The sequence below is a fragment of the Falco cherrug genome, chromosome 4, assembly GCF_023634085.1.
Source record: "Falco cherrug isolate bFalChe1 chromosome 4, bFalChe1.pri, whole genome shotgun sequence".
NCBI lineage: Eukaryota > Metazoa > Chordata > Aves > Falconiformes > Falconidae > Falco > Falco cherrug.
Window position 1 is genome coordinate 51,387,267 of NC_073700.1, and position 25,885 is coordinate 51,413,151.

At 53.1% G+C, this 25,885-nt stretch overlaps 2 protein-coding genes across 23 annotated transcripts in view; one reads left to right on the forward strand and one right to left on the reverse strand.

The window, feature by feature from the left end:
- MAP4 (microtubule associated protein 4) overlaps positions 1–5,670 on the forward strand; it is a 139,970-nt gene extending 134,300 nt beyond the window's left edge. For 11 of the 17 annotated variants that reach the window (XM_055706804.1, XM_055706799.1, XM_055706806.1 and 8 more), the window contains one exon: positions 293–5,670. In XM_055706804.1, the coding sequence (XP_055562779.1) occupies positions 293–297 (5 nt within the window). In that variant the 3' untranslated portion in view covers positions 298–5,670. Of the gene's footprint in view, positions 1–186; positions 208–292 lie in introns of all 17 variants that reach the window. The other 6 variants (XM_055706813.1, XM_055706810.1, XM_055706815.1 and 3 more) reach the window with 2 other exon arrangements.
- Positions 5,671–8,208: 2,538 nt separating this feature from the next.
- DHX30 (DExH-box helicase 30) overlaps positions 8,209–25,885 on the reverse strand; it is a 34,145-nt gene continuing 16,468 nt past the window's right edge. For all 6 annotated transcript variants that reach the window (XM_055706820.1, XM_055706821.1, XM_014282529.3 and 3 more), the window contains 17 exons: positions 24,858–24,968; positions 22,429–22,784; positions 20,921–21,047; positions 20,037–20,186; positions 19,108–19,260; positions 16,731–17,552; positions 15,454–15,532; positions 14,561–14,665; positions 13,296–13,471; positions 12,043–12,249; positions 11,560–11,641; positions 10,866–11,059; positions 10,635–10,794; positions 10,176–10,333; positions 9,616–9,719; positions 9,293–9,432; positions 8,209–8,535 (listed from right to left, as the gene is read on the reverse strand). In XM_055706820.1, the coding sequence (XP_055562795.1) occupies positions 8,300–8,535; positions 9,293–9,432; positions 9,616–9,719; positions 10,176–10,333; positions 10,635–10,794; positions 10,866–11,059; positions 11,560–11,641; positions 12,043–12,249; positions 13,296–13,471; positions 14,561–14,665; positions 15,454–15,532; positions 16,731–17,552; positions 19,108–19,260; positions 20,037–20,186; positions 20,921–21,047; positions 22,429–22,784; positions 24,858–24,968 (3,360 nt within the window). In that variant the 3' untranslated portion in view covers positions 8,209–8,299. The remainder of the gene's footprint in view (positions 8,536–9,292; positions 9,433–9,615; positions 9,720–10,175; positions 10,334–10,634; positions 10,795–10,865; positions 11,060–11,559; positions 11,642–12,042; positions 12,250–13,295; positions 13,472–14,560; positions 14,666–15,453; positions 15,533–16,730; positions 17,553–19,107; positions 19,261–20,036; positions 20,187–20,920; positions 21,048–22,428; positions 22,785–24,857; positions 24,969–25,885) is intronic.

Below are 25,885 nucleotides of genomic sequence, written 5' to 3' on the forward strand. Positions count from 1 at the left end.
GCCTGCGCCTTCTCTCTACGCACGCTGCCGGGTGGGGTGGGGAGAGCACTGCAGCAGGGCAGAGCAGCCGCCCCTGGGCACTGGTCACACCGCTGTAAGCTGGATGTTGAACTGTCTGTATCGATGTCTGTAGGGGGGGGTTTTTTGACCTTTGTTTAATTCAGAAAATTGCCTTTTATTTTCCAGGCATCTAATGATGACATTATGGTATCGTCTTCCATTCCCCTCCTGTCCCCTCTCCTCTTTCCTCCTCCTGCCCTTCCCCTTCTCACCTGCCCTTGTGTCGCTGCAGATTGAATCTCACAAGCTGATGTTCCGTGAGAAGGCCAAGGCTCGCACAGACCACGGAGCAGAAATCGTCGTCTCCAAACCCCTCAACCCTCCCAGCAGCACTTCCCCCCGGCGTAGCACATCCGTCAGCGAGAGCCTGGGCTCAGTCGCCTCCTTGTCACCGCTGCAACAGCCAGCGCCCCTTGCAGCGCTTTCTCAGCAAGGCTTGTGACCCTTCCCAGCCCCGTCCCCCCCCCCCCCCACCCCCCCCCAGAGTAACGCAGCTTGGCTCTCTTAACCCGGCGTCTGGCTTCAGGTGGGAAGGGGACAGCGTTTAGCAGGGCTAGCGTCCCTTTCGGCTGCGCTGACTTCTCGAAGCACCCTGGAGGCTCGCCCCTGCCCGAGCGTGCCAGGCTTCTGGTGGTCCCTTCTTGGCTGGAAAAGGTTTCCCTCCCTCTCCGCGCCTCGTCCCTTTGGCTTTTAGGGGGATGCTAGAGTGAGCGTTAATGTCGTGTGCGGGGATGGGCACCCGGGGGCTCCCACAGGGCCTGGGCGGCGGGGGCTGGGGAGGAGCATGCCTATGCTGCTGGTGGCTGAAGCCAGGCCAGAGTTGATAGGGATAAGCTGTGATCTTTCTTTCTGTCTTTTTTTTTTTTTTTTTTTTAAGAGAGAAAAAAAAAAAAACCACCAACAAACCTTTTCCTCTTTGCTGCTTCAGTTTCCGCTGATCCTGTTTGATGATGATATATATTATACACACACGTTAGGCTGTTTTAACTGTTGACTTTAACCTTTTATTCTTTGTGACAATGTGTTTGATGATTTATTGTGCTACAAACCCATGCTAAGTTTCCTTATCTCTTTCCTTCTTTTCCTAACCGTAGGAGAGTAGAGACATTAACTGCTGCTGCAGTGCTGGCTTCTTATTGACATATCCAGCAATTGTAACTTTTTTTGTTGTTGTTTTGTTTTTGGGGTTTTTTTAATATTTTAAAACGATGGAGCAAATTCATGGGATTAAGCCATGTCTGAAACGAAAGGCACAAGAATGTGTTAAAGGAGAACTTGCTGTAACAGATAGACGAAGCCTGTGTTGACTGCAGCGAGACGTGTTGAATCGATGCTGGTAAAACCTCCTGTAGGGCCAAACCGCCAGCCCTGGAGCATGCCTAGCACCTTTGGCGCATTAGCAAGGCAAAGGCGGTTTATTTATTAACTGCAGCCAAAGCCCTGGGACTGATCTTTTTTGGCTAGGGCCTGAGGTCTGGAGGAAAGGCAGGAGGCTGCTTTCGTGGTGGAGTTGCAGGTTGACGCAGGCCGTGAGTTCCGAGGCAAAAGCAGGTCTGTGGCGTGCGTGTGTGTGGTTTTAACAGAGGCTGATGTGTGGGAAACTGTATTGTCAGGCCGAGCAGGTATGGTGGGAGGCCGAGGTGGGGAAGCAGGGAAAGGGCATCTCTCATCGGGGCGTGAGGCAGGGGTCGCAGAAGGTCTGTGGAGGGCTGGGAGGGAGGCCAGAGCCCTTGGCTGGGGCAGGGGAGGCAGGTTTCTAATGCCGGGGAGTTGCAGCTCTGACTAGGAAGGAGATTTACCTACTCTCTGAGGTGCGAGCTCCTCGTTTCATGTTGCAAATGACACTAAAGAAATGAAATGTAAATAAATTTAAAAAAAAAAAGTGTTCTTGGGTCGTCAAACTAATTTAAAGAAAAAAAAAAAGGCGGAATAACGAAACACTGGGATCAAAGCGAACTGAACCAGGCATGTGCTAAGGGGGGTTGTTCAAGGAGGGGACAGAGGGAAGCCTGCAGCTTCTCATGCTTGTGGGAATATTTCTTTGGGAAGCTGACAATGACACGATAACCCGGAATCTGTATTTACACACAAAGATTCTTATTGCACTTGTATTTTTTATATTAAAGTTTGCATGATTTCTAATAAAATGGCATTAAAATGTACTAGTTTGCATCAAAGTCGTCTGCTAGTTTCATAAGTGCTTTTTCCTCTGAATACAAATTTAAATAAGCAATGCAGATTTGCACCTGAAAGGGGCGGTTATATATACCCTAGAAAACTCCCAGTGCTTCCCTTCCTCTTCCTCCTGCTCCTCCTCCTCCTCCTTCTCCTTCTCCTCTTCTTCCTCCCCACCTCTCCCTTCCATGCCACATCCCCCTGATCCCAAACCAGGTCGCTCCCTGCCCTGGTGCTGTGTGTGCTGAGTGGCCTCGGCCATCCCTGCTGCCGCGCCACCCCGCACCGGCTGGCACGAACCTGGCCAGCTCTGCGGAGGGGAAGGCCAGAGCTGGGGAGGGGGCCGAAGCTGCCCTCCTGCCCTGGGCTCTGGGCTGGGCTCAGAAACCTCATTTCTTAAAAGAGCCGAGCTGTGTTGGGATGCTCGGGAGCACTCCGGCCGGTCCCATGGTGCTGCCTCCGACCACCCGTTCACCTGCATGCCGCCCTCCGGTATATATCACTGCCCTTTCGCTGACGCTTCCTTCTTTCTCTTACTGCTAAATTCTAAACACCAGTTTGATCTTGTCAATCTTGCGGTTGGTTTTGGTCTGGTTTTTTTTCCAGCACTTGAATTGAGGGGAAGTTCGGAGGAGACCGAGAGGAGAGCAGGCTGACGGCCTCAGGAGAAGGCAGGGGCTGGGTGATCCCAAGCTGTGCTGTGGAGCCGCTGCGGGTGAGGGCAGGCAGGATGGCGGCGGGGGGCAGGCAGGTGCTGTGCAGAGGGTCTGCGGTGTGGGGCCCCGTGTCCCTGCCCGCAGTCGTGCTGGTGAGCGGCTGTAGGTCGAGGCAGGGATGGCAGGTCCGGCAGTGGCTGTGGTTAACCAAAGAGGAAAGGGAAGCTGAAATGTCGAGTTCCTCTCGCTGCCCTGCCGGGGGGTGCGATGCCCGGGCAGCGGGAGGCAGCCGGCTCGTGGTTCAGGCGCTGCAGGAGGGAAGGCAAGTGGCAAAATTGCACTTTATCTTCTGAGACTGCAAAAAAAAAAAAAAAAAGGGCAAAAAGAAAGCAAACCCCTGATGCCCTGCAAAGGGACAGCGACACCACCTTCTCCTCCTGCACTGCTTTGATGTGACGTACTGACTGTGCGGCAGCCCCAGCCGGGGCTCCCGCGGCGGCGGTGGTGGCCAGGCCCGTCTGACCGTGCCCATACCTTCCCAGCCCGTCGGGCAGCTCGGCTGACCACGGACCAGCCGCCCCGCGCTTCTGTGCCACTTTCTCTAACACTTGTTGTGCCTGTGTTTAGCTGACAAACTAAATCCAGATACACTCGTTTGGTGTGTTTTTTTCTAGGACAGCTTCAGTTTTAATATGGATTTTCTTTTTTTATTTTAAGGAAACGGCTGTACATATTGCTAGCCTGGGAAGAGATCCATGTGTGGTGAAAATGATTTTAGTTTCCTATCTGGAGAGTGGGAGTGAGCTGGTTAGTGCTGAGACCTTAAGTGGAGGCTGCGGAGCTGCGAGCTGGCCGAGCGCTCGCCCAGCCGGGCAGAGCAGGGGAAGGAGCCGTGGTCGCCTTTGGCTTCGCCTAGGGCTAGAGGTAGCGGATTCTCTTGGGGGGGGCGGGGGGCGGGGGCAGAAGAGTTGTGGTCTGAATTGGATGCGACTTGAATGTACACGCTTGTGTCCTGAGATGCCTCCTGTGGGTCCTGGCTTCCTCTGGAGCTGCACTTTGCGTGACTGCGCTGGGGGCGGCAGCGTGGGGTGCGGGGGGGTCAGGGCATGGATTCGGGGAGAGGGGAGCAGGCAGGCGCTGGTGGTCTTGGTCGCCGCTGGCTGCGGCACATGCCGGAGCACAGGCACCGGTGCTCCGTGCCGGAGCCTGCGCCTGCCTCGGGCAAGGTGCTCAGCAAAGACCTTTCCTGAGTCCCCAAGGTCGCGGTCAGGGTGAGCGTTGGCTTGGAGGGGCCTGAGGGGCTCAGGCGCGGAGCAGGCAGCACAGGCAGCGGTGGGGCTGCGGTGCGGCGGGGAGGGCTGGCTGGGAGCCCCTGCCCGGCCCTCGCGGGGTCCCCCCAGGACCCCAGCATCGCAGGCAGGAGGGTGTCCCCACTGCCCGGGCTGCTCAGCTGGGGTGGTTCCCTGCACATCAGTGGCATATGCAGTTACTTTGGGGCTTTTTATAGTTAAGGTACATTCAAGTAACCAAGTTTGTGGGCTTGAGGCCAGAGGAGCAGGAGGCGGGAGCCATGGTGGCGTCGCTGCCTGGCACGTGCCTGCCCTGGGTCAGAGCCCTGCAGCAAAGTGAATGTAGTTTTCTACGCTGACCCTCACCGCTGTCCCCCATGTAGCATCGGTGTGTGAGTGGGGCTGTAGGACCCTTGTGTGTTTGTGTTGTTTAGGCAGAATTTCTAGTTTTCTTGAACTGTGGCAGGAGCTTGATGTCAGTAACATCCTCGGGGGTGGCTGGATGGGGAGGGGGGGACTGGCCGAGCCCCTCCTGAGCCGGTGCTGGCCCTGCAGAAGCCGCAGCTGGCGGGGGGCAGCAGCCCCCAGGCTCAGGAGCAATTGTCACCCGACGGCCCTCCCGGCCCGGGCGGCCTGTGAGCAGGGTTGGAGGGAACTGCTCGGGAGGCAGCAGCGGGAGCTGCTCCATCTGTCCCTCCTCACCGCCCGACACCCCGCTAGAGCCCGCAGGCGCCTTTCCCATCTCCCGTGCTCGAGTCTTGCTGGCCGCCAGCCGGTGTCACGCGTCAGAGCAGACACGAGGCTCCTGCCTTGCATCCGTCGTGACCGTCCCACCCCAGCGCTCAGCACTGCCCGCAGCTTCGGTTACCCCTGACGTAGGTACCACCGGTAAAGGCGCAGTGGTGGACATGAGGGGGGGGGGTCGGACCTGAGTGGCCGGTGTGGCTGGGGGTGCAGGGCCCACCAGGCTGACCCGGCTCTTGGCTCCTTCTGTGCTCTCAGGAAGTCATTTACCCTCCCTGCCTCAGCTCCCCCATCGCCGAGGTGGGGACGCTACTACTTACCTCACCGGGCTGTTGTGAGGAGCGAGCAGTGTGTAAAGTGTTCTTTAAATGTGACGTATTACTACTAGTAGTATTATTTTTGTGTCACGGGGTTACTCGGCAGCAGCACCCTCCCCTCCGCGGCAGCGGGCGCACGGGGGGTGAGGGCCACTGCTGGCCCTGTACGCGGTGGGGTGGTGCTGAGGGGAGGGAGGGGGGGCTGGGCCGGGGGGTTAGTGCTGGGTGTAAGGGCCCAGACAACAGCTCGGGGGGGTGGGGGGCCGGGCAGACCCCTCCCGCCCCGCAGTGGATCCCTACCGGTTTGCTTCTGCCTTTCTGTCGCCCTCCCACGCGGGGCTGTGGCCGTCGTCCCCTTAGCAGCATTTCCCGACTTGATGTTGTGATTCTTACTATTGTAAAGGGTTGAAATAAAGCTTCTAGATGTTCCTCCTCTGCTTGGGCCTCAGTTTGTGGGGGGCGGGATGGCCGGGCGGGGGGCGCTGGCACAGCCGGAGGCACCTGTGGGGCAGAGAAGCCATGGAGAAGGGGGTGAGGGACTTTGTCGTCTCTGATGCCCTCAGCCATGGGAAGATGCCCCATTCCTGGGCTTTGCTCCTCAGACCCTGGGCTCCCAGGGCAATGGGGGGCTTGGCTGGCACCTGGCACCCACCGCCACCCCCCTGGGCACCCACGCAGCCGTTTCTCCCCTCTGCCCACGCCCCTGCCTCCTCTGGGAGCCGAGCCTGGCTCCATGGCCAGCGCAGGGGCCCGGACATGGCTGTGGCTACAGCGAGACCCCGGAGCCAACCCCTCCCCGTGGCAGGTGCCCCCACTTAACAAATAATAAGGAAGGTTTTGTACCTGGGGGAGCTCACAGCGCGCCTTCCCCAGCCCCCCTGCCTGCGCCCAGGCCCCCTGCACTTCCCCCACCCCCCCGGGAGCCCCCGCAGCACCGGGACAGGCTGAGGGACCCCAGGCACCCCTGGCAGCTGGGGGTGTCCAGGGTACACACACACACACAGACCCCAAGACCCTTCAGCTGGGCAGTGAAGGCTTCTCCCAGCAGAGGAAAAGCCGCCACCGCTGCTGTCCCATCCCAGGAAAAGGAGCAAGAAAACAAGCTGGAAAAAAAATAAAGACAGAAAAAAAAGAATGAAGAGGACAGAGGCAGTTACTACTCTATCCCTTTTTATTGTCTTTAATCTATGTTGTAAAAAGATCCAGTATCACATAACAGCCACTGAAGTATCCCAATATCACACTAGTTCTGAACCATTTAGACAATAGCTTAGTCTTTTTTTTTTTTTTTCTTTTTCTTTTTTTTTTTTTTTTTAAACCTGCTGGAAGGGAAAACCATACTGCCCATTATACAGGCCAAAAGAAACAAACACTGGTCAAATAATAGTGACAACCTCAAGCAAGTGAAATGAAGATGAAAAGTTCCGAGTGAACACAGGCAGCAGGAGCCCAAGGGCCCCCCGCTGGTGCATCCACCCCAGCCCGGCGCAGCGGGGCTGGGGGCTCCTGGGCACCCCCAGCCCAGTCCCCCAAGCTGGCCACCAGCCCCCCGCCCTTGTGCTTCTCGCCCACAGCCACTGGTGCTGCGGGGCTCTCACAGGGCCCCGCTGCAGTCTGCCAGCTCCGATGGCACAGGCCCCAGCTCCCGCAAGCCCGCGATGAGTAAATTAAATCCTGGGAGAGAACAGCGGGAGAACGCAGCCGCGGCCCCCGCCACAGGCGGCTCCGTCCCAGCGCAGGGCGACGCTGCAGGGCAGGAACTCCTCAGCCCTCACTCCCCTCCTCGCGCCCGCGCCCCGCTGCCGTCTTTGGGCCGCTTCCATCCCCCAGCACAGCACGGCTGGGCAGCCTCAGCCCTCGCCCTGATTTAGATACAAAGAGCATAAGAAATGGTGAATAAAAACAAACGATCCCAGGCCCTGTGGCCGCCTTCCCCGGAGCTGCTGGGGAAAGCAGCCGCCGCCTCCCCTCCAGCAGCCCCCGCTGCAAACCGAGTGTGAAGTGCTCGCTCCCTCCCGCACCGTCCGCCCGAGGCCACATGCGTTACAAACACCAACGAAGCCTCACAACAGCCCTGTGAGGTAGGTCACTGTCTTCATTCGACAGGGAATCCAAGGCAAAACTGGGATTAAACTCCAGGTTTCTCATTTAGTGCTGTGCCTGTCACAATCCTCCTTCCACAGAAATATGGTCCCTGTTCATAGAAAACAAAGAATTTTATGCCTATGCTCCTGGCTTCCTGCAGGAGAAAGCGCTCACAGGCCGACTGGCATCTACAATCACGTCCTGTGTTGCACAAGTTACAGGGATCCGGCCTCCTTGACGTAGGGAGAACAAGAAATTCATAAAAAAAACAAATGAACCAAAAAAAACCCCAAAACAACGCAAGAGGACAGAAAGTACAGGCGGATTAGGAACAAGTCACATCTCACACTAGTAACGCCACTGCAATCGCGCTGTGGGGTGGCAGGGCCCCAGTGAGGCTCGGAGATCCCGCATGGAATGGCACCTCGTCACCTCTGTCTGGCACCTTCAGGGCTTCCTCCCCTCGACGAGGTCCTGAGGGCAACGCAGCGCAGCGGGGAGCGTGAAGACAAGGATCACCGCCCTGCACCAGGCGCCGGATCCACACTCGGCCCGGCCGCTGGAGCAGGCACAGCCACGAGCCAAGACGTCCGTCCTCCTGGCGAGCCGGCGGCAGCTCCCGCGCCAGAGCTGCTCCCGCCCAGCCCTGTGGGGATGGGGCAGGGGGCGACCGCAGCAGCTGCGTCCTTGCTTTCCAGTTCAGGGACTGGCGCTGGTACGAGCAGAGGAGGTGGGTGTCCACGGAGCTCGCGGCAGGGTCCATCGGCACGTCCAGTCCATTCCAGGTGGTACTGCGCTGGCTCTTCCTACGCGGTGACCATGCACGGAGCCGACAGCAGGAGATTCAGACAACATTAATCTTCTAGGATGGAGAGAGATGACTTCACAAGGGATAAATAGAACTTTATTTAAATAAACATTTGTGAACATCTTTATACAAATTACAAGTCCCCACACAATCCTCCAGCTCTGCCTAAGCGCCAAAGCTGCCAGGAGGGCCTTTGAGCAGATCCACCAGGATGTCGAGCAGCTGGCTGTGCTGGTGGTGCAGGTCCCCAGGGATGGCTGCCATCTCGTAGCACAGGCACGTCTCCACCATCTTGGAGAGCGACACACGGAAATCACGCAGGAGGCGGATGGTGTAGGAGTCTCCCTCCAGCACCAGGAGATCACTGTCTGTCAGGGAGACCGTTGCTCGCCAGCCATCATCTTAGTGGGAAGAAGAGAGGAGGTGAGAAACAGGAATGGTGCTGACCTTCTCCGGAGACATTCTAACCCCACCTGGATGCTCCAAGAGAACCTGCCTCAGCAGGGGGTTGGCCTAGATGGTCTCCAGAGGTCCCTTCCAAGCCTGACCATTCTGTGATTCTGACCTGTCCCAGCCTGCGCTGGCCACTTGCCCTCTCCACCACCCTTACCAGGGGCGGCGCGGGTCCTCCCCGCACTCATTTTAGCCCAGAGTCCAGGGACTCAACCAGGGGAAATGGCTCCCACGGGTCAGGCAGCTCCCTGATCCCTCATACCGGGATCCCCCCACAGCGGGCGACTGACGGCACAGCCCCCCTCAGCTCGAGACCAGCTGCAGCACCTCCAAAACCCCACAGGCTAAAGTGACACAGCCGCAGGGAGAAGGGCTCCCTCCTCCCGCACCCCGGCCAGGCTGCAGACCAGCCCAGCTCCTCAGGGACGAGCCCCCAGCAGCAGCTCTGCCTGCGCCCCCCTGGCAGCTACAGCCGGGAGCAGCTCACAAATCATCGCCTTCGCGGCCCCGCTGCAGCAACACCCAGCACAAAGCAAGAGGCTGAGAAAGCAGGGGAAGACAGCCGGCCGAGAAAAGATGTAGGGATCAGGGGGACAGCGGTAGGAGCGGGGTGCCTGGGGTGTCAGGCGCGGCCAGAGCAGCCCGCAGCGGCATGAGAGGATGCGCAGGTGGGTACATCGGCCCTGCAGCTGCTGCAACACTCACCTCGGACATGGATATCCGTGTCGGTCATGAGGAGCACGGCCAGCGGGTGGACCTGGGAGGAGTCCCGCACAAACACCCCGCCGTTGGACTTCACTGCCATGAAGTACGTCAGCCAGCGGCTGTACAGCTTGGATGCCTCCCTGCACAGGGAACAGCCTTATCAACCGCAGGCAGGACGTGCTGTAGACTGGCACTGGGGCACGTGTCGGAGGCAGCGCCAGGGCACTCGGCACAGCCAGGGCACTCGGCACAGCCGGCTGGTGCTGCGAAGTGCATGGTGTGGGGTCCCCACCCTCCCATGGTCACGTGCTTGGATCACCCACCTGTTGATTGTTGACTTGTGGAGCAGAACAGTGCCAGCCTTTGTCCGATACGCGTAGCTGTTGGGTTTGAACTTCCCTTGACGGGTCACTTTGCCTTGTCTCACCTGAAAGGAAAGGAGCATCTCAAACACCTGCACAAGCGGCCGGCACTGCCCGCAGCCTGGCCTTCTCCACCACCCTCTCTCCTAACTATGTGTAGGGACAAGTATGTTCCTCCACACCCAGACGCTCCGCTGTCTTAGCAGAGTAAATACATGGGGATGACCAGACCTTGCAGTCACAAAATGCCATGCAAGGGGCAGCAGCAGGAAGAGGAAGATGCCACCTCGACGGCTCCCAGGCCGAGCTACAAGAAGCCAAGTGTCGACCTGTGCAGGCTGGGGTGGCCCCTCCTCACAAGGAGTGAGGGACAGCACCGGAGCAGCATGCAGAATCAGGCAGCCTGCCTAGGACACAGGCTCCCAAGGGAGTACACGTGTGTCTGGCACCTCGACGCTTCCCTGTGCTCCCCACAGCGCCCTCAAGCCCAGGAGAGTGATGGCAGAGCGAGGAGCCAGTACCTGGATGAGGTTGGGGTAGAGCCCAGCCATGAGGACTCCCTTGACAAGTTCCTCCTCTTCACTGTACTGGTTACATACGGACGATGGCATGGTGCAGTCAGACGGGGACGACACCAGGAAGGCTTCATAGAGGTTCTCAGAGAACTGCTTGACAAGGCCTACGGGGAGAAGACAGCCCCAGGGCATGAGCCACCCTCTCCTTCGCCCCACTGAATGAAATATCCTCAGCAGGTCAGCACCAGCTCTGGCCTCGGAGCTCAGCCTCGGCGCTAGGACCTGTCCTGCCCATGGCCTCCCTGGCACGCAGGGTTACAGCCGCGCTCCCGAGTGCCAAAGCCCGAACCCGTGCCCAGTCCAGCAGTCACCTGCCCGGCCTGCCCCATTTCTGCACCACGTTCTTTCACCAGGGCTTCAGCCTTTTCAGGGGACAGAGGGGAGAAGCCGGACTCTGAGACTCACCATTGATGAAGCGAAGGCTGGGGCCATACAGGTAATAGTCCTGCAGGTAGTTATCCCTGGCACGACTGTCTCTGCGTCTCAGCACCTCCTCCCAGCCTGCCACAGCTCTGACAAACGCGAGGTGATCGCTCCCGCTCTCCCGGCTCAGAACAGCCTTGGCCTGGGAGACAGACACACACGTCAGCCCCTTCCCTACCTGCTTTCTGCCCTCCCCGGGGAAGAGCTTCTCACCTTGTCCACCTCTGCACGGTTTTGCAGGCTGCTGCTGAAGGGGTCCCGGGTGAGGCAGGAAACGATGACAAGCAGAGGGTGGAGGCAACGGTAGATGGATGCCAAGACTATGGCCTTCGCCAGCCGAGGATCTGTGGAGATCTGGGCAAGGCGCTTGCCCAAAGTGGTGAGGGCTTCTCGCTGGTCCAGCACTCCTGCAACAGAGCCCCCACGAGGGCACATCCATCAGCTCTGAGTGGGGCAGACGTGGTGGTCAGGGGAACCCGCCTACCAGGCTCGGAAGATTTGGTGTAACCTCCAGAAGAGGCACACAGCATAGTTGCCTGCAGCCGCCTGCCAGAACCTCCCAGGTCTAACTGACCTGAAGCCAAAGAAAAGGCTGTAACAGCCAGGTGACAACAAAACCCCAGCTATGAACTCCAGACCACAACGTTCCTTCTCTGATCCCACCCCCCTACCACTTTTATTTTTTTTAAGCCTTGGGAAGTTCTCCTCACTTCTCAAGCAAAGCAGCGTGGGAAATAAAATAGCACCAAAACATGTGCAGTTGGGAAGTCCCTATCAGCTGCCATCCCTGTCTCGGGACAATCCTGCCCAGTCTGTCCCACAGGATCCTGTGCCAACTCTCGCTTCCCATGTTTAGACAGCAAACATGTTTCCATCACACCCACACCAGGATACAGCATTAGCTCACCGATCTCCTGCAGCAAGATCACTGCTTCATCCACAGCTTTGATGTCAGGGCTGTCCAGAGCCTTGGAGAGAAATTCAACTGCCTGCATCACAGGAGGGGGAAGGGAAAAGAAAAAAAGAAAGGGCATGTTTCCCATATAGGAGTGTGGGAGAGCCCTCGGGAGCCCACTGCCCTGCCCCAGGGCCCCAGACTGCAACACTGTTCCCTCTTTCTTTGCCTACAGGGATATGAGCTCAGCCCTCTCCATTCTTGCAGTGCCTTTTAGACGTGCTCTGTAATCTAAGCAATCTGTACATTTCCTGGTCTTAACTTTGCCTAGAGAGCACCGCATTTAAGAAAGCAAGAAATAAAGCCATCAGCATCTCGGGTTTTTCCTACTCATGTTTGCGGTCAAATCATGTCATGTCTCTGGAACGGGCACCGGGCAGGCTGCTCCCCGCTGGCTCAGCCAGCTGCAGTCTCACGGGCTTGCACTGTGCTTACTGTTTTCTCCGGCATGTGGATCTTGGCCTGAACCACCAGGTTCTCCAGTGGGGTGCGTAGGATCTCTGGAACCTGGTAAGTTGGCATCTTGTCCAGGCGGCTGCGAGGGAAGAGGTGATAGGCAAATCCCGACTGACAGCGGCCAGCACGCCCTCGCCTCTGCACCACATTTGACTTGGACACCCAAACTGTTTCCAGGCAGGACACCTAGGAGAAGAAGGATAGGCATGAAAGCTCTCAGGGCTCTCTGTCCTGTTTAGATGCAGCTTTCCACCCAGTTCACACACCTCGGACTCCTGCCAGCTGACAAGCTATCCTGCTGAAGGGCAAGGGAAGCCTCTCCCCCTCTCCTACCTCAGTGCAGTGACAGCCTGAGCCACCCGGTGCAGGGCTGAGGCCCTGATGCCATCTGCTGGCCACCAGCCTTGGCTCCACATCAGGGTGCTCACCAGGGCTCCCCACGCTGCCCGGCTGGGAGCTGCCAGCCAAGTGCCATGCCCACCTGCCCCATGCCAGTCCTGCTGCCTGATAGCACAGACGCCACGGGGCCTGGCACTGGGAGTTAAATTGGGTTAAAACTGGGCAAATATAAAAGGGTTGGTTTTAAACTGCAACTGTTCCAAGGTGTGACTTGTCACCTGGCCCTGCGAGATGTTCTGGCACAGGGAAAGGAAGGGGCAGCAGCCTGCAGCCAGAATGCCTTCTTCCAAGAGCAACAGCAGCAGAGCAGCCTTTGCGCTGTTATGGAAGTGTCAGCACACGGGCCTTCGCAGGGCCCAGCACCGCCAGAAACACGGCCCGAGAGCAGCGTACTCCCCCTCTAAAAGCTGGGTAACAAAGCCTAAGGCACTGGGGTCAAGATTACTTCAAACAGGAGCTGTACGTAACAGGTCAAAGCTGCCCTGCTTTGGCTAGAAAGAGGTTTACGATGAAATCATACAAAAAGGCAGAAAGCAAATGGAAAAGCTACAGGTGTTAGATGGCGTATCAGAGAGATGGATTTGCCTTAAATTTCTTTGAAGATACCAGACTTTTGCCTGCCCAGCAGAAGTCAATGGGAAGCCTGGCAGGGAGCTTGGGTAAAGGCAATATCAAACACTCTGTCCCCAAACAGGGACACAGCACCAGTGCCTCAAGTGCCAAAAGGGAAGCAGCTCTGTCCTCCCATTAACAGCATCTCAGACACTGCTCTGAGAACATCCATTAGCTCCAGTATTTCCCAAATTCACTTAGAGGCAAGAAAGCATCAGTACCTTGGTCTTCAGATCATAGCGTTCCTCCTTATGTGTGCCACTGTCCACCACGTGGACAATGTCATTGATGGTGATGGAGGTCTCAGCGATGTTGGTGGCCAGGACAATCTTCCTGACGCCAGGTGGAGGCCTCTGGAAGATGTTCTGCTGGTCCATCATGGGGATGTTGGAGTGCACTAGGAAATAAAACTAGCGTCAGTCCTGCCCTGTTGAGCTACTTTGCAGTACAAGGCTAAGGTGGGCAGAGATTCTCAGCCTTCTTGTACCATCACCTCCTGCTTCCAGAAACGGGGACACCACTTGTAAATACTGTCAGCAGTTTCCTGCCAGCCAGACCGCAGGAAAAATTTTCCAGACATCACCTGGGAAGGCTTCATTTCAGTTGCCTCAACCTATAGCCCAACATCAGCAGCAGCTCTGACCACCTCCCGTCCCAGAGAGGCTAACGGCACCACCAGAATAACCCTGGGCCCCTAGCAGAGTCCCAGTCCTTCCCACAGTCCAGTTCTGCAGCTCCCCCTTTTTGAAAAGGTCTGTGGGGCAGGGGAATGGGGCATCCTCATTGTCATTTAGTTTCACTTGGTCAAAACCAGTTACCAGCAAGGACCTGTAACTCTTCTACATCACGTTTGCCCTAGTACAGATCAGCGATGTGAAGAGATTCCCAGCAACTGCACAGAACAGCAGGGGAGCACAAGAACACACAGTTTTCAAAGAACACCTACATTTATTAGCAACTGAGCTGTGCTCCTGGCTGGCCTTATTTGGCATTGAATAGGGAGGACCATTAAAAAAACAAGCAAAAAAACCCGCAAACAAACCAACCCCCACAGTCTTACAGCCTTACAGAGCAATACCGACTTTTGTTATAAATTTCCCTCCTGGGATAGAGAATGTTAAATTCACTAATCAAAGCTGAGCTACAGAGCGCACCTCCATCCCCCAAAACAGGTCTTGAAGATCTTTTCTGTGTAGGCTCTGCATGCAGCTACAGCTGTGCAGAATTTAGCAGTTTCCTCCTTGCCTAATTCTGAATTGCTGGAGGCAAACAGGAAGCCAGTTTCTCTGATCACACACAGGTTTGGATGGTCTCTGCTAGGAGGAGTTATTCATGCTTAACACACACGATTACACAACAGGTACGTACGTTAGGGCATACAAGCTTGCTCTGTACCCGAGTGCAACAGCTAAAGAGCTCATCAAGTGAACCGGCCTATCCATTCTCCTGAATTCTGTGGAGAAAAGGTCTGGCCCTGCCATCTCACCTGGTAAGACGAGGTACCGGCTGTTCTGAGATCCGAGCATCTCTAGCAGACGCTGCTGCACTCCTTTGATTTCCTGCCAACCAGGGAGGAAGCAGAGGATCCCCCCTGAAACAGAGGAAGAGTTAAGAACAAGCAACCTAGAAATCCGAACACTTTTCCCCAGCTGGAGACAAAGAAACTGCTTCTGCTGCACAGAAGGGACACCCGTTATTCCCCTAAGTCCATAGCAATCTTTAGCCCAAGAAACCCAAATAAAAGCAGAGCCCTGGTCTGGGATGCCCCCTGCCAGCTAATCTCTAAGGAAACCTGCATCATACTTGTCATGAGCAAATGAGATACAGCCATTATGGGAAGTCAGACCCAGGGGAACGCTGTCTAGACTCCATACTGCTATGCTATACCTGCTTCTGTGAGCTCATTAGGGCAAGGATTTAAAGCCAGAAAGAAACCAGGCCACCTGTAGTTTGAGAGTGAAAACCTGCTAGCTTTGAAACACTTAAAACATTTAGCAGTCATCCAAGAGTCATGCCTTCTTCACAAAAACACCACCTCCCAGACAAAGATTGGGCCTCCAATACAGAAAAATAACGAAATTGTGCAGCACAAGGCTGTAAATGCTGCAGCACAGACAAGTCTTGCTCTTCACCCCCGCAGGAACAGCTGTATCTCAGGACACTATGGCTGGGACACTGAGGACAACTGTTGTCTTAGTCAAAGACTCAGAATTGGCTCCTGCCACATGGCATGAGACAACCGGGTTAACAGGAACTCAAGGTGCCTTGCAGATGTCAGCTCAGCATCATGTTTCCTCCACAAAGGGTCTGGGACTCTGCAGGGTTCGCTTTCCACCCTGCCAGCAAAAGGAAAGAGCAAGGGAGCAAGGCAGAACCTACCCGGTTCTCCATGGGCATCAATCTGGAGCACGAGGTCTGTGATCAGATCAAGATCAAGGACACATTCATCATCCGATTGCTGGATAAAACAGGACAACACATGCAGATACATGAGCGGCAATCTAGCAGCCAGCAGAAAGACACACAGCCTCCCAGAGTATCTTCTGGAGCACGCAAACGTCTGTACTTGGACAGCCTGCGCAGGACTAGGAGCCAGGAACCCCAGGAGTCTGGTTTTGGCTCCATCTGGAACCCACTCTGGTAACAACGGCTGCCAGTTTCCTCTGCTGTGCAGTGAGAATATACAGTCCCTTATCCGTTCTCTGGACTTGGAAGCTAACTGAGACCTGTGTACCTCTATTGAACAGCAGCTAACAAGGAATAAACATTAACGTGACATTTTTGGGGACAAAACTGTGCCATATGCACCTGGGACTTCAAACTCACTATGCACAGAACAGCAGCTTTTGTATCTCTCAGTAAAGTGGAACATACCTATCAGGCCAGCTCAGAAAGCGCAGCTAAAAATCCCAGGCTCAACAGGAACAATTAGACGGCCCTGAAGGCAATGGGACACCCTCAGCGAGTTTGCTGATGATACAAAACCGGGAGAAGCAGCTGATACACCAGGTGGTTGCTCAGCCATAGGGAGGGACCTGTACAGGCTGGAGAAATTGGCTGATAGCTCCTAGTCCAGCAAGATGGGCTAGAAAACGTCTATAGAGGGCCCAGCCAGCCTCAACGATTTGGTGACTCCATTGACCCACAACTGAAGTAAGATTACCCACAGCAAAGAGTACGTGTCTGGAGGGCATTTTCCAGAGGTTCAGTATGACTAGCTGCAAAAAGCAGCGATCAGGGAATTCAGTCATGCAGGACAGGGAGCACTTAGGTAACAGACTCCTGTAAGCCAGAACCACCCTAGTCTCGGGACCAGGCTTGCACAGAGCACACAAACACTCAAGTCTGCATCTATGTATATACACGCACAAGTACAACGAGCTGTTAGTTTACTCAAACATAAACAAGCTTCACGCTAAAGAGGGACAAAACTAACTTAGACCCATATCTGAAGTCATCTTTATCCATAAATTCATCAGAATACTCTGGGGATTCTACTGAGCTGACTTTCCCTCACAAGGGTCGAGGGGGAATTAAAGCTGTCAACAACCACAGGAAAGAGGGACCAGTGCCAGGCCCAAACCTCCCCTGCTGACATGCCAGAAGTCAGTACCTCATCCACGGGAAAGAGCTTAACCATCACACTGCGTACCCACCTTGATCTCATAGTGCCGGTGCCGATGCCGGCCCAGCTTGGCCAAGATCTCCTCCAGGTAGTACTCCTTCACCGGGTACATGAAACCCGGCACCTTGACCACAGGGCAATCCCCAAAGTAATGTGAGAAACGCTGATTGTCTCCCGTGGCACTCATTAAGACCAGGCGCAGGTCAGGGTTAAGCTTCTGAATGCCTTTCAGCAGGATGAGCAGGAAATCAGTGTTGACATCTCGCTCGTGGACCTCATCGACCACGACATGGCTGACACCTTCCAGGCTGGGGTTCCCCTGTAACTTCCGCAGCAGGATGCCCACAGTGCAGAAGAGCAGGGCTCCTCCCCGGGCAGGTGGCTTGCTCTCCAGTCGCACCTGGTAGCCCACATTCTTCCTCATGTTGGGACCCAACTCTTGTGCCACTCGCTGGGCGACTGAGATGGCGCTGATCCTCCTCGGCTGGGTGATCACTACGTTGCAGCGGGCGCCACGTCCCTCCAGGATGTAGTGTTCCAGCAGGAGCTGAGGGATCCTCGTGGTTTTCCCACAACCTGTATCTCCTGCTATTACCACCACAGGGTTCTGCTCGATGGCTGATAGGATGGTGTCCTTGTGAGGATCTACTGGTAGTGGGTGGCTCTCCTGCCATGAGGATCCTCTCCTCTTCCAGAGGGCAAGGAGATTCTGGCTAAGGCGCACTTCCTCTGCTTCCAACATGGGTATATATGTCTTCCCCGTGATTGCATCACTTATCGCACCAGATTCCTTGCTCAGGTTCATCATGTCATCAGCAATCCGGGGCCTGGATTCCCTGATGTCCACTGGATACTGGGAGAGATGGAGAAAGTTGGCAGGGACAAAAAGATTAGTACCAGTCCTGAGAAGAACAGAAAGAGACAAGTGCCTGGAACAGACTGGCTTTGCAGTGACCACGAAGCTTTGCCAAAGTCTCTTCAGATTTTAGGTAACTCAGACACGTTCTGAATTGAGGTTATTTAAATTGCGAATTAACTCGAGCAGCTCCCTACATATTCCTCGTTGTGTCCCCTATTTTAAGAGAGCTATTAGCATTGATGCCTGAAGTGACAGGCACAAAACAGTAACTTAAGCTTTCCAAGTCAGTGGCTACGCTGCATGCAAATGATGCAACGGCCTCTCAAAGACAACTTTTGGAAACTATCAAGTTACACCACCACCATTCTCTCCCTCAGGAAGCTCAGACACGTAACTTGCACAAAACATAAGCATTCAGCTAAGCCAGAGGTATTTTATCTTGGCAAAAGAAAAAACAGAAGTCACACATCCCACAGGAAGAACTAAAAGGAGCAGTAATAGGTCAGGAATTGTCTAGAACACAAATCAAAGCATTGGCCCAGATGTTCGCAGGATTACAAGTTCAGCTACAAATCAGTACTTTTGGATTCAGCCTTATTCAGTCGCAAGCCATCCCTTCTACACATGGTGTGACAGCTCATGTCTGTGTAAGCACGGGAGGCAGACCAGACTCCTCCAAGATGCTGCCGTTTACCTAACTTTTCTAGCCCTTAGTCCAGTCACTCACAGCAGGTCATTCAGAAGCAGCTGCTGTCTGAGGTGCAGTCTTGGCTTTCTAGGACATCCACTGTTGTTTCCTTTATTTTACAGTATCTGTAAAATACCGTAAAGATCGCCCAAGATCTCTACTGTTCAGGCCAAAGAGTACTCCACCAGCGACATGCCAACTTCCAAACACAGGCATTATTTTCAGTGACTTCAACAAGCTACCCACATTTGTACCTGAGCTATGCTCAACCTCATCTTACCTTAGTGCTAACTCCTGCTCTGACAGTGAATGCTGCTAAGGAACCCTGTCTTGGCCCTGCTTCAGCTCCCGTGGCTGTCTGTTCACCCTGGTCCACCAGGAAGAGGGATCTCCTGGGTGAAAGCACCACCAGGTGCCTGAGGAGCTGCACTCGCTGCTGATGTACAATACTGTGAGACACACTCTCAAAGGAAATGTGCATGGAGACACTCCCAAAGGAAATGTGCCGGTATCGGCACCTCACCCTTGCAAAGCTACAAGGCACAACCACAGTTTAATGGAACCAACACCTGCACAAGGCAGCATTCATAGGGAGGCTATAAGCAATCCAAAGCTGCACTCCGTAACTTCTCAAAAGCCAAATAATACAGACAAATGTCAAAGGTGAATACAGAGACAGTCCACTGCCCAGTGAGGGTCCCCCTTACCCAAAGGTCAGCAGAGACTGATCAGTTTTTGTGGCAAACTATTAAGCCATGAATTCCCTCAACATTTCGATGTGAGGCTTTCAACCCACATGCAACTCCTGAAGTTACATGGGATCAGCCAAAGGTGATTCTCAGACCGCTGAGCAAGCCTTACATGATTCAGATAGTTCTCAATCTTGCGTAGGGTTGCTTCGGGCACTTTGATGTGGCAGGGTTTCCTCTGGTTCTCACCAAGCTCCCGGAGTGAAGTCATGTTGTACATAGCATGGCTGAGGGGGTTGTTGTTCTTGTCCACCAAGCCAAGGCTCTGCAGAGGAAGAGGCAAACACCACTATCAGGCACAAGACTGCTGCATACGAAGTGCTGGGATATAGAGTACATGGGTCCTACATGTTCAGAGAGGCTAACTAACTCTTTATCCCATATCCCAAACCCATCATTCCTGCTTTTGCCACAGCAAGAAACAAGACATGATCCCATCTCAGCTCCCGTGAAACAGACACACTGGAGACAACCACTACCTGCCCCCAACACAACACCACTCACAAGGAGGTCTTAAACAGAGCCACCAAAGAAACAGCAGCCACAGTTATCTGACAAAACCCTCTTGCAAGGGCTGTTAACTCTCTTGCTATGGTTCTGTTATGTTGTGTCAATTCAGTAACAAGTCCTACTTTATTTTCTTGGACTTCCCCTCTTCTGACTCTAGAGTCTGCAGCGAAACTACTGCAGCTATGTGTCTGGGTTAGTACACGGACAAGAACGATAAGACAGTCTGTCTTAGTAGACAGCAGCAAGGTAGCCATGGGGACAAGCCAAACACTGCCAGGGTGATCCCTACACATCACTTTTTGTTGAGGGTTCAAAACAAGCACAACAGCCTCCACAGGTCAGACACTAGATGGGTACAACAGCAATTTGGACCAAATCCCAAGGTTTGGAAATAAATGTTTATTAAGCATGAAGTCAAAGATCAGCAAGTTTCAGGCATCACCCCATTAGGCTCAAATATGGCAAGTGAGGTGCAAGGAGCTCTGTTCACAGACACATTAGACATGGAATGTAGGAGCCACGTGTATTTACCTTAAGCTTCTGACAGGCCAGGGCTGCTGCTTTGTTTTCTGCCTCCACCTTGCGACGGCCCTTGGCAGCAAAAGTCATCGGACAGGGCCAGCGGAGCGTGAGCTTGCAGATCTTGGTCTTGGTGCCTACTGTACGGAACTGCATGTATTCCTAAAAGACGCAGAAACAACATCAGTTCTGGGGAGGTGTGAAGAGTCTACATAACTACCCAGGCATTTTCAAATACAGCCCAATATTCCTAAGCAAAGCTTAAGTTGTTGGGGTGGGTTTTTTTGTTTGTTTTGGGGTTTCTGTTTGTTTGTTTTTAACAGTGCACCAGAACAAGTTTAACTTCACTGAATTCTGCCCGCCCCCAGCTCACAAGGCACTGGCTAAGCAAAAATGAGGGCATACAGCTGTGTGGAAAACGTCCCTGAGAGCCTATGGGGTGGAGCACAGCTACTGTTTGCTAAGCACATGAGGACTGGAAAGGCGGTGGGTGACACGCACCAAGGAGGAGGATCACCAGATACTGACAAGAACTGAGTTGTGGAAAGATTCCGTCAGTGCAGAAATTGCACATTGCTCCAACTAACACAAACTTGTGTTTGTTGCAGATGTATGGGGAAATGCAAATGTATCACCTCAAAAAATATTCTCCTCCATTCAGACAGCAGCTCCTGTATTGCTCTGGCTTCAAGTAACAATACTCCTCATGCTTCTGTTAAGACATTTCCCCAATTCTCACCACAAAGCCTTTTCCATGCTCTTCAGGCTGATTTTTCTAGGCCTAGTTTTAATTTCCCTTCTCTCCCCAGTTCTCAACTGCCCCAAAAAAACATTCAAAGTGATTCCAGTTGGAGTCTTTCAGCTTTGTCCCTGGCAGGAGTCAAACAGCATCTTACCTTGACTGTGGAAGAAGAGGTTGCAATCTGAATCACTTGGGCCAGGAGATTTTTTGGAAGTGGGAACTGTGTCAGGGCACGGATGGCAGTGTTGTCATCTGTCATTTCAATGGAACTCCCTCCTCGGCTAGATGGAAGATCAGAACAGTTTGATATGCAAATATCCACTTTGTGCTCAGACCTACCTCAATTCAGGTCTGCTACTGAGGTCTGAAACTCGGTAGTTAAAGGCACAAATAATTTTGGTCATCTGAAAAGTCAAGCAGTGTCTTGCTACTAAGATCTGTCAGTCATGGAACAATCACACAGCACCGTAAAGCCACCTACTAGAAAGCCATCAGAGCTTTACACTAACACTGCAAACCAGGTAGCATCAACAGATTTTAACAGATTTAGTAAATAAGTAATTCCAAACGCAAAGAACATCCCTAAAAACAACCATCACCATCAGGATCTTACAGATCTTACTCCTGTTGACTACTAAAAATCCAAGATTTGTGCCCATAAAATACAAAGTCAAGCAAGCAACTAGGATGATGAAGAGAAGCAGATTTAATACTGCCTTCAAAAATTAGGGTGGTCAAGAAAGGTCAAAGTGCACACGCACAACTTCTGGGAATGGAAATCTCTTTAGGCACAGAATAATAAGAAAGGCAGGTAACAAGTAGGTAGCAGTCTATCCAAAGGGCAAGACTCCAGAGAAGACGCCTATGCATTCTCTTGTGATGACAGCCAGGTAAAAGACCAGGATGCCCCACCATTGCTCGCATAAAGAACGGTACAGTAGTCACTGTTTGGCCCACCTGCAGGCCACACCAGCACCGCGGGAAGCTGCAGCTCAGCTGCGAGGAACTGCAGGGGTGCATCATCAGCATGGCTGGCGGGGCGAGGGAGGGGGCTCTGCCCCTCTGCCCCGCTCTGCCGAGACCCCCCTGCAGCGCCGCCTCCAGCTCCGAGGCCCCCAGCATAAGGAGGGCACAGACCTGTTGGAGCGGGGCCAGAGGAGGCCACGGAGATGGCCAGAGGGCTGGAGCCCCTCTGCTGCGCAGCCGGGCTGGGAGCGCTGGGGCTGTTCAGCCCGGAGAAGGGAAGGCTCCTGGAGACCCTGGAGCACCTTCCAGCACCCAAAGGGGCCGGCGAGGAAGCTGGGGAGGGGCTTTTCCCAAGGGCCTGCAGCGCCAGGACAAGGGGGAACGGCTTTGCGCTGAGAGAGGGCAGATGGAGATCAGAGCTGAGGGAGAAATCCTTCCCTGTGAGGGCGGCGAGGCGCCGGCACGGGCTGCCCAGAGCAGCTGTGGGTGCCCCAGCCCTGGCAGTGCCCAAGGCCAGGCTGGACGGGGCTGGGAGCCACCGGGGCTGGGGGAAGGGGGCCCTGCGCATGGCAGGGGTGGGACTGGGGGGTCTTTAAGGGCCCTTCCAACCCAAACCATTCTAGGATTCTGTGATCAGCTACAAAGAAAAGTCTCTCCGTTACTGCCCTGGATTAGCAGCTATCAGGGCAGACGTACCTGGCATCTCTGCCTGGGGTTCGAGCATCCTGATGTGCCATAGGTAGATAATCAGAAACATCGATTGCTTCTTCTTCCAGCTCTCCTTCCTCCAGTTCCCCTTCCTCTAGCTCCCCTTCCTCCAGCTCTTCTCTCCTCATTGCTTTAGGCATCCTGCCCTGTTCCATGGGCTGGATGGAATCATCTGGCTCCATCCGTCGCCAGCAGGTTGACAAGTCAGCGAGAGAAGGTCCGGACTTGGAGCGCCACTTGCCCTCTGAGCACCACCTCTCGTCAGGACAGCCAAGCTGGTCAGCAAGAAGCCGGTACTTTGCAGCATCAAAGAGCTCATTTCTCGGCCCCAGCAAACCCCAGCCCTACAAGAGAAAAACCCCTTGTTAGCTGCAGTAAAGAGGCAGATCTGGGTTACTGCAGAAAACCAAAATACATCTGGCAAAGGAGACACATACAGGAGCAATTTCTTCGTATCCCACAAAACAAGACAGAAAGAAAAAGAACTTTCAGAAACTTAAAGCTTTCCTTCTGCCGTTTTTCTTAAGAAAGGGAATCTGTTCACTAAACATACTTCCCAAAGCACAACTGCTTAGCATCACATAGCTTGTTAGAAAGGGTGCGTCAAGATTTATTGCTATTTTACAAACTACTAACTATATTTAGCATCTGAAGTTTTGAAACCCACCTCAGAGCATGAAATTTATCTTTTTAGAAAGGCTAGTCTAAACAATTATAATCTGGGATAACACAAGATGAGAATTCAGGGAATGATTCTTCTCCTTCCTTTCATTTCACAAGAACAGTTATTCGCATAAGCAGTACCAAGACCTCCCTAACCCAGCATTTTTTGCAACAGAAGAGTTCCTAATTACTGCTGGCCTACCACCTACATTTAGAACCTCACCTCACATGAATCTCCAGACATATCTACAGTGCAACACATGCTACATCTTACCAGACCGCTGCAATAAGTTAGAAGTTACATCTCTAGGCCTCCCAATGGCCCCATATTAGACAAGGCTGTATTATATTGTGCTGAGGAGCACCTAAGACAGCAAGAGTTCACTTTGCTAGCTATTGTACTCAAAGTCACTACATTCACACTCTCTACATCAATTAGATACTACTACTTTTCTTGAAGTGATGACTGTTTATTTAAAGCAGTATCAGTAGCTATTTCTATAGCTATGACTGCACAAGGCTTCTCATCATGAGGGCCTTCCATTAGGTTATAGGTTTAACTGGAAAAGCACCAGCGTTAACGCTTTGTATGCTGAATCTGTGGTTTCAGATTTGGGTTTTTTTTAAGTTCTAAAGTACAGTTTAGTCATTTCCAAAATCTGGGGAAAAATATATCATAAGCATAGATAGGAATTTTTTTCCTTTGAAAATTTCCAGGCTCTCAAAGGAAGCAAGAAACAATGCTTTCATTGCACACTGACTAGCGAGGATAAAATAAGCACATATTTCCAGTGGATGTTACCTGAATGAGCACTAACCATGTTTCGCGTGGAACGAAATCAGTCAGTGAAACCAGTCTTGCTAATCACAGGATTAAAAAAGCTAGCCTAAGCACAGGGGGCAGCTGAAGAAACTGCCAGTTTTCATGCTGCAATTCTTAACTTCTGAAGGCTAGTCACTTCTTAATGTAGCTTTCTCTGTCTACAACCAAATCAAGAAGCTCTCTTCTTGTTAGACCATCCACAGCATCTTTTTCCTTAGCAGGAAGATATCATTGTTCCTACTCCACAGATGAAAGGGAAGCTCCAAAAGCAAAGAGCAAACTCACTTGCTCAAGGTTGCAGACAACAGTCAGTGGCAGAGCTGAAGACAAAACTGCATCTCATCCTCAGATAGCAGCTATGGAACACCGTTACCTTAAAGAGTGACCTTTGTAACCGTACTGTACTTGTCTGACACTGGCTGTGCACAGATAGCAACCATGTCCAGCCGTAAGTAAGTGGCTCGTAAGACAGAACATAGTCTGTAAACAGAACACGTAATTGCCACATTATGGCTTACAGGAAGAGGAAAGAAAAGCCCCTGAAGGATCTGCACTTACAAAATACACACAGGTAGACTGACAGAAGCGCGAGTTAGTGAACTGTGGCAGCAAATACACCTGAGGGAAGCTCGACTTGCCACAGACACCAAGACTAAGATAGAAGCTGATTAAGGTCTAGGACATAAAGCACAAAGACCAGAACTCAAAGAATGTAGTGAGTCCCTGCCTGGCTGAAGCAAGTGGACTTTTATGTTCAGATGGATTCAGACAGCTCAAGGCTTCGCCCTCTACTCTTGATTAACAGACAGGCCAACTAAGAAAGTGAGCAGGCAAAGAGAGAGATAAAAGTCAGAAATCACACCACCAAAACAGACAAGGCTGGCACACTCAAAGGCTTGTTTCTTCAAGCTAAGGAGCAGCATAAGCTCACCTTGAAAAGCTGACATGCTGCAGCTGCTGCCTGCCTCTCAGCATCAATCTTCTTGGTCCCATAGCCTTCCACTTCCACATTCTTAGGCCATTTTATGTGCAGAGTGACTTTCTGAAAAGCAAAGATAACCAGTTAAGTGAGACAGTACAGAACAAACTCTCTCCTCCATCAGGAGCATATCTACTTCAAATATCTCTGAACTCCAGGCAAAGAGAACTACAAATGAAAAATCCCAAACAAACTGCTTGTTTGGTCCCTTTATGGGAAGCTCCATTCCAGTAACATAGAAAGAAAAGCCTGGAAAAGGGATACAAGGTGCCCACAGTCACATAGAAGCTGCATGGCTGAGCCAGGCCCAAAAGCCAGGCTGACTTCCAGCACAGTGCCACATACTCTGGGCTTCACAGGCTGCAGTGTGTCATCTCAGAGGAATCAAATGCCAAGAGCTCATTACAAGAACAATTCAGTTTCAGAGTAACTGCTCCTACGTACACTGCAGCACACCAGACCATGCCTGAGAACCAACATGCGATTTCCAACACATGTCCAGTTGCAATGGCAAGCAATTCTTCCTAACTGCTTCCTCACTGTAATTTTCAGTAGCAGCATACTGCATCACAGTTACACAGGCAGCGACCATACTCATTGGGCACATGAGAATCCAGCCTTCTGCATATGCTGCCCAACACAAGCTATTACAAGAACTAACAGCACCGCCAGAGCTCCTCTTATACCAGTACAGTTGGATGAGAGCAGCTGCAAAACTTGCAGAGGCAAAGAATGCTGAAAGCTGAACCCTGCCCTTTCTTAAAAAAAAATCACTCCAAACCAAGAACTCGCTCTACTCCTGGCCGTGCAGATGCTGTAGCTGAGTTTCTGCAAGGCTCAAAGGAGGGAAACGCCTAAGGAATTCTCTCCTGTTTCTGCAGCAAAGATGAAAGGTGGCGTTTAGGTCTGCTGGGAAAACCCCACCTATAAGGCTAGAGAAAAGGCTCCCGACTTCAGCAGTCTACATCTGGCTGGCTGCC